The 11162-nt window shown below is 34.6% G+C and overlaps 1 protein-coding gene across 1 annotated transcript; it reads left to right on the top strand.

The window, feature by feature from the left end:
- Nucleotides 1-5415: 5415 nt before the first annotated feature.
- Nucleotides 5416-7862, top strand: LOC111408271. Its single transcript, XM_023038053.1, has 2 exons — nt 5416-5727; nt 7480-7862. The coding sequence occupies exons 1-2, from the start codon at nt 5496-5498 to the stop codon at nt 7755-7757; spliced, it is 510 nt and encodes a 169-aa protein (XP_022893821.1). The 5' UTR covers nt 5416-5495; the 3' UTR covers nt 7758-7862.
- Nucleotides 7863-11162: the final 3300 nt, after the last annotated feature.

The following is an 11162-nucleotide window of genomic DNA, read 5'->3' as shown; positions in this document are numbered from 1 at the left end:
TTGGACAGTGATCCCCTTTAATTGTGATCGAGATTGAGACTATATGAGTACAACAAAATCCAAATTTTGAAGTATCAAAAGTAAGGTGATTCTACTATGTACATCTTGAATATTTATTCTTTTCCAGCAAGAATTTTTGAATAGATACTTATATTCAACCATGTTGCGTAGTCTTATTGGGAGATGTAGTGTTGGAAATACACGAAATTGAGCAGTGTTTAGTGTTTTCATCGCAACATTCTCAAAACTCCTATTCGTGCTTGGTTGGCGGCATTAGAAAGGTTCAAAGTGACAGTTTGGGATTGGGAGATTACATTTAAGAGTTGAAGAGTTTCTAGTTTTCAGTTTTCATTTATTTATCCATTCACATATTTAGATTCTATATATTAGCCTATAAATACCTTGTATAAAGAGAAGAAAAGGCAAACTTGAAATCATTTTGATTTGATAATTGAATTAGAGAATAGAAGTTATCTATTTCTTTTTTATTCTCAACTTTGTGAAGTTGAATTTGTCCTATCTTTAAATCTTTCATTTCCCACTATCTTCCTTCCCTCATAAATTGTTTGTAAAAATTCTGAATTAGGTTAGTTCTTATTTAAAACTGACGAGAAGTTTTAATAATTTGTATTTTCTAATTCAAGTTTTCAAATACTTTGGTTGAAACTTTTCTAAAGATTCCAATATTATTGAAAACTAGAATTTTTTTTGAAGCTTTCCAAATGCTTATTTAGAGTTTTGACTTAATGTGTCCGAAAGATGTATTTTTGTGAAAACTACACAGTGGAAGCCACATTAAATAGGTATAAAAATGTGACGTAGCCTCTCAGGGTATAACCCAGTGGTGCAAAAGACAGAAGTGAGGTAATCTCAGCCTTGTTGACAGTGCAATATGAGGGTTCGATTCCTAAGATATGAAATTAGACTTTTTGTGGGCACCAGTGTACGGGTAAACTTTTGTTCTCTGACCTGATAGGGTACATCCTGCGATTTACTTTTCTCACGATACTCTAGGGGTGAGGCAGTTGGGGCCCCCAAGATTGGGGTTCAACCCCTAAAAATGTGATGTAAAATTATGATAAAATATAGAAACTGTTTTGTCTTGTCCAATGAGGCACGTCATGTGGCAACCAGTCAAGAAAAAGCAAAAGGTCACTCAAGGCCGCACTCCATGTTACCTTGTCCTCATAAGCTTTGGCCGAAGCAATTAAGCAGAGGAGTGAGGTGGTTTATGCAGTTCGTCTGAAGCAACATCAACCCATCCAAAGCTTCACGTCTAAGGTGAGGGGCCATAATAAAGCATCTTCCATGACACAGCTTTAGCCTAAAGATATTCATTCAAAGATAGCTAGGCAGATTTGACAGCTCAGCAGCATGCGTTTTCAGTCAATTTTTCAATCTACTTCGTAGGTGCCAAACAAGGGATTTTCAATTTATTTAAGGTCACATTAGCCTAGGATATCTAGGATTGACACCTAGCAAGTGTGACCCATGAGTCGTTGGGATGATACCACGTGTCACATATCTAATGGTCATCACATCTTCCTGTTACTATATAAACTCACATTTAGTGTATTTCAAATGTAATGAAATTCTACATATCTACAATATTGCTTGGTCTTTTCTCTTCAACTGGATCTCATTTATTAACACATGTAGTCTCTTCCACACCTATAATATCTTTCACCATTGACTGACTTGAGCGTCGAAGCGTCCACGTCCAACTTTCCCACCGTCAGAGAGGAGGCCACGTACGTTTAATGTTTTATCCAAGTGTAAAAGAAACTTATATATGGACGATATTGGAATCGAGATCTATAGGCCATGTGTTCCAACTGTCACAACTATGCTTCATCTATATGAAGAGTTCCCATATCTAAAGAATGGGACTTTGCCTCTACAAACTACACTTCGGCTCTGTAAAGTAGCTTCATCCGTCAGAACAGAATTTTGCTTTGGTACTAATTGCCTATGCACAGGCCTCATCGACTGTCAAAGTTATTCCTCGTATGAATATTCATGTTTGGACTGGTGGGACTAATTTGTTACGTCCCATTGGACGAGGCAACTATATATTTCGTCCTAGTGTTGCCTCAAAATAAGTACCACAGGAATACTAGTCACTTACTGTAGACGACGTGGGCCATAACTTCGTTGCCTCCCCAACCACGAAAATCAAATTTTGAACAAGTAACATCAATTAGCACATTACCTCAGCCAACCTGAGCTTCGAAGGTTGTTTGCAAGCCTTGATTCACTTGATCATACCAAAGTTTATGCCTTATATAAATATTCATGTCTGAACTTGGGAACTATTGTTACACCTCATCCAACGAGGCTGATCATGTTGCAGTCAGCTAAGAAATAGAAAGAAGTCATTCAAGACCTAGAATCCACTTCACCTCATTGTTCTAAACTTTGGCCAAAGCGATTAAGCAAAGGGGCAAGATGGTTTAGGCATTTCTTCGGAATGACATCACCTCATTCAAAGCTTCACGTTCGAGGCAAGGCATCATAAGTTGTTGCAGTGTACTTCTAAAGTGCTAGGCCTTTGCTTCATAAGGCATTTTTCATGAAGCAGCTTCATCCTAAGGATATTCCATACGCTTGACAGGTTTGATAGCTCTACAGTTGTTGTAGTGACCCAAAAAAAAACTTGTGTTTCGTTTTAAAAGAAATTTTCTTGTAGAACTCAAAAATAAGGTTATATTACTACGTCACTACAACATTTTTTAAGAGTCTAAATTAAAGTTTTGGTTGCGATAGTAATGTTGCGCTCGTTTGTCTGAAAATTTTGTAAGATGTTGAAATCTTTTATAAACGACAAAATTTTATTTGATTCGGCTACGTTGTGTGTGACCACATATTTTATATTAATTGCCACTTTGTTAAGTCCTTCAAAATTTAAAATTTGATACATTTATTGTATATGCCAAACAACCCTTAAACATGATTTTTGTCCTTCAAATGACTCCCATTTTTTTTAGCCACGTTAATTTTATTTTTTTCTCTCAACGTATCAAGCTGAAATTTTTTCCTTAGGCACCCCACTTAAATATGCCACTCACCCACTAAGTGCATAACCACCCCCTATCACTAATCATTTTAAATCCCAATTTCAGTCAACTACCATTTAAAAATAATAAAATCAAATTACAACACCCCCCTTTCCGCCACGTTATTTTCTCAACCCCAAAATTGAATTTTTCCACTAAGGCACCTCATTTAAATATACCATTCACCATTCACCCACTAAGTGCCTAACCACTCCCCACATCACTAACTATTTTAAACTACCAAAATAAAATAAAATAAATTAATTAATTAAATACCATTTTCACTGATTTAAATCTCAATTTTAACTGCCAACCGCATTTGTAAGTAAAAATATTAACATCCTTCTACTCCTGTAACCACGTTTTCTCTCACAAACCATCATACATATAAATAAATTTCGCTTACCCTTTTCATAGAGTAACGACACTTTTTGAATTTAAAAATTACTCAAGGATAGTCTAGGAGCACGCCGCATTTTGTTACAAATTGGAATCAAAAGAGTATTCAAACTCCAAGCATTTAATGTAGGTGTTTTTGGCACTTTGGTAAGTGAAGTAAAAAAAATTTTGTTTTCGATTTGCATTAAACGTGCTATTGTATTACTCATGAAAAAATGGATCCCTTTGGTGGTTCAAATAAGATATGAAGTGATGATTTACTTGAAAGGGGTTATCAAAACCTGAGAGTAAGTAGACTACCTTATCACCAATTCGATTTGCAAAAGTTGACGGTGACCCAAATAACCAAAGTTTGTATTTCTGGAAAATGTATATTTTTTCATCGTTTGCTTAATTGTTTTCGACTAAGTATTACCCGTGGTACTCAATCCTACTATAATTTTTCAGGTTAATTCGAGATATGGCAATAGTTTGGCGTAGTGGCAAGTGCTCAACATTTGCAATGCTTTTAACTTTCCAGTCAAATGTCTAGTAGTGTAAAACCTTTATGAACGCTTAGATGATACTTTTAAAAATGTTTAAATGTCTATTTCGTCTAATTTTTATATATTGCATTTCAACTATAATTTAGAAATGTTGGATTGACTATGCATGAAGTTTAGTTATTGTAGAATTGAACTTTAAGATTCTGTCCTCCTACTTAAAAATGGCATAACATGGGCTACAGTGCATGTTTTAGAGAGAAATCAGTAAGATTTGAAAGGTTTACGAGTCTTTTAGTAGTGGTCTTTGAAATTACCTCAAAATATTAACCAGAGAAAAAGTTATGTCTATTTTAGTAGACTGCTTCGGGTCAGTTTAGGAAATACTATCCAGCTAAGTTGAAAAATATTTTTGTGTTTCAAACGTTGTCGTTGGGACCCCAATTTTTTTATATGTTGTAAGTATATGAATGTTATAGCCTCTGTCAAAATTTCATAAATTTTAGTTGACATTTGCTAGGCAAAACATATTTTTCTTTCTGCTGTTGAGCAACTCGTATTTGTTGAAATTCTCTCTAATGTTTTCCAAAATCAAATTACTACATAATTGTCTAAGTCGACAATTATCTCCCATTACTTTTTTTTATATATTTCAAAAATCCAAAATTTTTCTTATTTACAATTTATTTTGATTAGCATTAAAAGGTTTAAACTAAGATTTTTTTAATGCTTTCAGTTCCGAGAATTTGTGGTGTTACAGGTGTTTTCTATGTACTTTTCAGGTGGTAGACATAGCAAATAGCATGGCCACTTTTTAGTTCATTTAAGGTCGTCATAAACTTAGGACAACTGGGGTTACACCTATTAGGTGTGACCTATGAGCTATCGGGATGAAGCCACGTGGCAAACATCCAATGGACATCATGTCCTTTTCCCTTTTATTGTATATGCTCACACTTAATATCTTTAAAATGTAATGTAATTCTATACACCTATAATATTGCTTGATATTTTCTCTTCAACCCGGATCCCATTTACTCACGTCCATTGTCTTTCCCACACCCATAATACCTTCTATTATTGCTGATTTGAGTGTCGAAGTGCCCAAGTGCCTACCTCACCATCGGAGAAGAGGCCACGTTCATCAATGCTTTGTCTAGTTATGTGCGAAACTTACACGTGAACAGGAGTAAAGCCGGGGCTTGTCGGCTACGTATTCTCGTGATATTTCGGGATCAACAGAAAAATCCCAATTCCCGTCACCCATTAGAAAACAGTGCCTCACTTTTCTCCTATAAGCACCACCCATTAATACTTAATTCTTAACCTATATTAAAAAATCCCAAGTTACAACTGCAGCAGGTATTATTTGCTTAATTTCTAGAGCACTCTTTGGGTAAAGCATTGCTTAAAACCCTTTTCTTGGTTTAGCTTTGGTTTTGCTTAAGGAGAAGAAAAGCATATTTCCAATGCAAATATGCCTGACTTCATCTTCAATACCTATTTTTCTGGTCTAAGATAAGATAAGATTGTTGGGCTGCGTTCAAAACCAAGAAAGATGATCCAAGAAGATGGAATTCATTCGTTGGCAATTGCATGCAGATTGTTAAGGTTTATTGTTCCTTTTGTAATCCCTTTGTGCAATGGTTTAGCAGTGTTCAGAACATTTGCAGGCCAAATATGGATATTCTTCGCTGACCAAAGTCAGTTTTTGTGTGATTCCATATTGGAGGAGGTTGCTGAAGAGCCTGGGATTTTGGGTCCTTTACGTGATAATTGTTCTTCAAAAGGTAAATCGTACCATCCCTCATGGTGGAGTATTACTAACTATTAATTTTGAGTTTTTTTTTCTTTTCTTTTCTTCTACGGATTCTTTGTCAATTGCATTATTTTAATTTAATTTTAAAAACGATCTTACGTTAATTTGCTTCTAAAGAAACAACATAAATTGAGGGAAAATTGCAGTATCGGTCACCAATCTTAATGTTAGTAACAAATTTGTCCCCAACCTAATGTCTTGACACGAACAGTCTCCAATGTTCAAGTTTCATTGCATTGCTTATCCTAATGGATAATTTCTGTCCATTCAAGGTTTAAAATCAAAATTCAAAAAAGGACAATTGTATCCTTATATGATTAAACCCCTGTATGTTATTTATTTATTATTTATTTTTTTTTGGGAAAAAGATGCTTTGGAATAGTGATTTTTTTTAAAGAAAGTGTGGTTAAAAAATAAGAAATTATTTTGAGTTTACGTGTAAAATTATTTTATGGTAGAATGTGTGGTTGAAAATGACACATAAGAAACAAACGAAAAAATAGAAATAAAATTTTGTTATGTCATCTCTATACCATGTCACCCCGTCCACTCCTATTATCAGTCGCCTCCCAAAACCAACATACATCAGCCACGGTTTGTTTAAGTTGGAATTGGGTGTTGGGACGAAGAGGGGTTGGGTGGCAGACGGTGTGCGTGGAGTTGGGGGGTGCACCGTTGAACTGGTGTGAGGGTGATTGAGGAAGATGTCAAATTTTTTTCCCCCTGTTTTTTGCTGTTTCTTATAATATATGTTTTTATAAATTTTAGAATTAAGCTAATTGTACACCTTGTTTGACACACTTCCATATGCTAAAAATTTGATTGATGAAGATGTCAATTTTTTATTTTTATTTTTCCTTTTTTTCCTATTTTTTGCTGTTTCTTATTATTATATATGTTTCCATAAATTTTAGAACTAAGCGAGTTGTGTGCATGCATTGTGTACACCTTTTTTGACACCCTTCTATATGTTAAAAATTTGGCAATTGATTGAAAAAAAGTGTTGTTAAGATCAATGTATAACAATCTGCCAACTCACATAGGTACCAAACTAAGTGGCAACTTTGATGTACATATAGCATGGTTGTAAATTTTAACTTCCAATAAACGTGTTATTGACCTCAAAAAATGTGCAAACAGAATTTCGACAGCTCCAAGTAGATATCAATTACACACTGGAACACTCCATTAGGAGGCAAAGGTCGCGGGTCTAGAAAAATTCGAGAACCGTTTACATTCCAACAGTCAAGTCAATTGTCGGACGAAAGAAATATGAGTATAAGAAATGGGAGAGGAAGTTTGGCTAGAACTCGAATAATATACCTTATTATGAAATGAACTCACATATATATAAAGAAACAAATGGGCCAAGTGAGCATGATAGGCCGAGCTCCAAGTCCAATATGACGTTGCTTGATTAAATAGGCGAATCCAATTCCAAGATGCTATTATTTGATTAAATAGGCCCAATCGATTGAATAATCGATGCCATGTCGACATATATGGAACCCCTTCCATCGTGGACAAATGTTGCAACGAAGTCGAAATGTTGGAAATAATTTAAGTGGGCGATAAAACTGCTAAAATACTTCGTGGTTGATCAAAGGATCAGTACTGCAATTTTTCCTAAAATTAGTTACAAAAGTAATTTTTTTTGTTATTATAAAGATTTTTAGTTATCTTATTCTGAATTGAGAGGAGACACGGATCCAATATGTTGCAGATAATGCCTTTACTTCTATAAATATAGAAGAAAAGAACAGTGAAGAAGTAGCAAAAGATGTGAATTCGACAGTTACGAGGAGTCAAGTAAGAGCTCCAAAGAAAATTGTTAGCTTTAATGAGAGTGTAGAGGAAATACTACCAAATAGCTCGAGAAGGATAAAGACGCCTGGTTCGAGTTGTACACTACAATGCCAGAAAGAGGAGGCTAAACCCTTGAAGTCCATTCTCAAGGTGGGTTCTAAAATATTTCAAAAAGAAATTATCATCTGTAATTAGAGATTCAAAAGTCAATTTGTTCGAGATTACGGTTACGATATGTTTTCTACCCTCTATATTAAATCTAAGGTTCATTACCGAAGCTAACGTAAATAATAAAGAGAATTCCTCCCAATATTTTCTAAACTTAGTCTTCATCGCTACTATAGTATTAGAAAAATGAAAATCTTTTATATGTATTTAAATATTAAAAATATAATAAAATAGTGAGAAAAGTCAATCAGCAAAATATTATACGAATGAACGGGAGTTCGTAGAGTTGTAAAAAGCATTAAAATTTTTCTCACATGTAATGAAATTTGTCAAACATGGTTTTTTGAAATCATATTTTAGATCGTGTGAGTGTCGATCATTGTAATAGCAGTATTGAATTTCGTCGAGTTCTGTATATGACTTACATCTTTGATAAACAATCTTGCTTTTAGTCCATTTTTCAAATCATCCAGCACTTGTTTCTACTAAGGGAGATTGTAATTTTCTAACGGTCTTTCTATGAATTTTAGTCCATCTTTGTCAATTAAATTAAAAATATGACAAACACAATGAACATGAAATAGTGTACTACCAAAATTGGGGTTAAGTTGTCTAGCTAATTGTTTAATTATCACTGCATTGTCAAATGTAATGATGATTTTTAAAACATTAAAAACATTGAGGGTTAAATATTCGGAGAATTCTAAGTGTACATAATTTAATTTACCTACTCTTACAAGCATGTGGACCCCGCGTGAATAAAATAATCCCAACATGTGGTCCCCACACCCCTATTACGAGTGTATGTAAAGCATTAAGTAAAAAAAATTAAATACATCTAGTAAGGTCCTAAATATTCAAATGGCTATTGAACTTGAAGAAAGTAAGCGCACAGGTTTTCTTTACAGCGCGATTAGCAAACCTTTATTTTTTGCTAGCTGCCAATAGGACTGCACCAAGTGGAATTCTGTAAAACTGCTGTGAAGAAAACCCTCTACACGTAGCATTGCTAATTGAACTTTGTATAGTATTTTTCATTAACCATTAAAATTTTAAAAGTCTTTTTAGATCATCTCGAACTTATCACGTGGTTATCTCATCCATCATCCTGTTAGAAATTGGACAGACTTGTTGATTTGATAAACGAAAACAGTGACATGGCACATTATTATCGTTAGTTAACAATAAATCAATAAAAAATGTGCTCATAAAAATACAACTAACTGGAAAACAGCAATAATATTGTTACGCTCCTATCTTAACCACTTCAGAAAGCCTACCACTCCTTAAACGAGGTGTTCAACACCCATCCGAAGTGGTCCGAAGTGACGCCACCACCAATGTTGTCAATCTGTTAACGCACTGCGAAGCACAGACAATCTACTGAGCCGACCGAAGCGTCCTCGCCCCTGAAGCTGGGGCGAAGTACATCCCGAGGTTCTCTGTCAGAGGATCCGCCGTCAATTTCAGAAAGAGATCTATGTCAAGATCCTTTTTGCCCTCAAGATTTAATTGATTTGACGTCTCCTGAGCCTAATTAATGTGACATATCAACTTTACGTCCACTCAATTCGGGAGAAGTAATTACCCGTCCACTCTATAGACGCGGCTGATTGACGCCTCTCACCGTCAGATTCGTACACACATCCCATATCCAATTGTTCTCCTCACCTATAAATACCTAAGGTTTGACAAGAGGCAAATGTAATGAAACTCTTGAAACATAGCTTTCCATAACAAGCATTTATATATCCTCCTCCCCACTATTTTGCACAATCTTGGTATTGTTCCGATCACCTGAGGCTAACTTAATCATCGGAGTGTATGCGGCCGCCACCACCCTTGTTAGTTCCGGCCGTGTACATCTGACTATGCGTTAACTGTGCGCAGAGAAGAATACGTGGAGTAACTATCGGTTGGCCACGTGGAGGGTCCAATTTGCGAGGTCAACAGATTGACGCCGTCTGTGAAAAACTTCTCATCCAAAGTTCTGCTTATAAAAGTGCAACTAACTGGAAACAACAATAATACCAAATGAAAAATACAGGTAAATAGAATAAGTAGAGGTTAAAATTCAATGGTATTCTTTTATAAGCGCTTTTAATGGATAGAATTTTGGCTGATTTGTTGTCAAATAAAGATAATAATGTGCCATGTCAGCTTTTTAATTTGTCACATTTGCAAGTGTGTTAAATTTTCTAATGGCAAGTTATTGAATGATGGATGAGATCAAAAATTGATAAATTCAATGACAATCTAAAAAACTTGTAAAATTTAATGATAAATGGGATAACAATTAGATAAGTTCACTGACCAATTGAAAAATCATTAAAATTTTATGACTAATGAAAACATAGTAAAAAATTCAATGGCCATTTGGATTTTTAACCCCATTATGGGGATATTCAATTTCTTTAAATATATATGTATTACTTGCTGTTTGTCTAATGTAGTGTGCAATACTACCTATGTAATCTTTATAGTTATTACCGAACCACAAGTTAGACAAAAATGATAAAATACCAGTATATTTATTTTAATTAGTTATTATCCGTACCTTTTTTTTTTTTGGTACATTTAGCATATGAATGAAAAGTGTTTCTAGAATAAGATTTGTACCTAGATTGATAATATTTTTGTATGAAATTGGCCGCATGTGAGTTCTTTGAAGGAAAGGGGAGGCCTGAATCAACATTGTTGTTTACTCTAATCCGATCGAGGTAGTTTTTGTTTACCAGCATGTAGGTGGTCTAAATTCATATTATCGAGTTTACTTGCCTTGTTAATATCTCTTCTTAATGTATTAAATAGGATCTCTCTACCCAAGAAAAGTGGTAAATTTCCACTAACGGCCTTCTTGGCTTAGTTTCCACAATGCAATTTTGATAGGAGTCAGTAGTTGAGTATTGAATCCCTTGACATGGGCGATTATCACTACACTAAGTGAAAACTCACCGCTAACTACGAACATTGACTTACCTTCATGGATTGTTTCTTGAGAATAGATTAAATTGTTACGACTAAAACTACAAATTGTACCATGACAACCAAATTGGAAATTGAGCCTGATTAGTTTCCGAACATTTATTTGATTGAACATCTTTTGTTGTGTCTACTTAGATGGGTCTTGTCGATAGCTTTTTAGTAAAGCTAACATCTATTTGTAGTATTTAAATTGTTCTTTGTGCTCTAGCTTCCCATATACTAATGTACCCATGGTCATCAATTTAAGGGTTCCTAACATTTAGCCATTTGTTTAGTTTTTCGTAGTTTATTGACGAACTTATCGTCACCATTTCATATTCTTCTTCAATACATCTAAATTAATTGGATTCGTGCTCCCATAATCATCTCCAATATCATTTGGAACTGGATAATCATTTAGACTACTAAACGATCTAATGGCAAAGTAGGTTTTGGTGTATTAGAAGC

Source organism: Olea europaea, chromosome 13 (genome assembly GCF_002742605.1).
Source record: "Olea europaea var. sylvestris chromosome 13, O_europaea_v1, whole genome shotgun sequence".
Lineage (NCBI taxonomy): Eukaryota > Viridiplantae > Streptophyta > Magnoliopsida > Lamiales > Oleaceae > Olea > Olea europaea.
The sequence above is the reverse complement of the archived record's forward strand: the minus strand, read 5'-3'. Positions and strand labels throughout refer to the sequence as shown.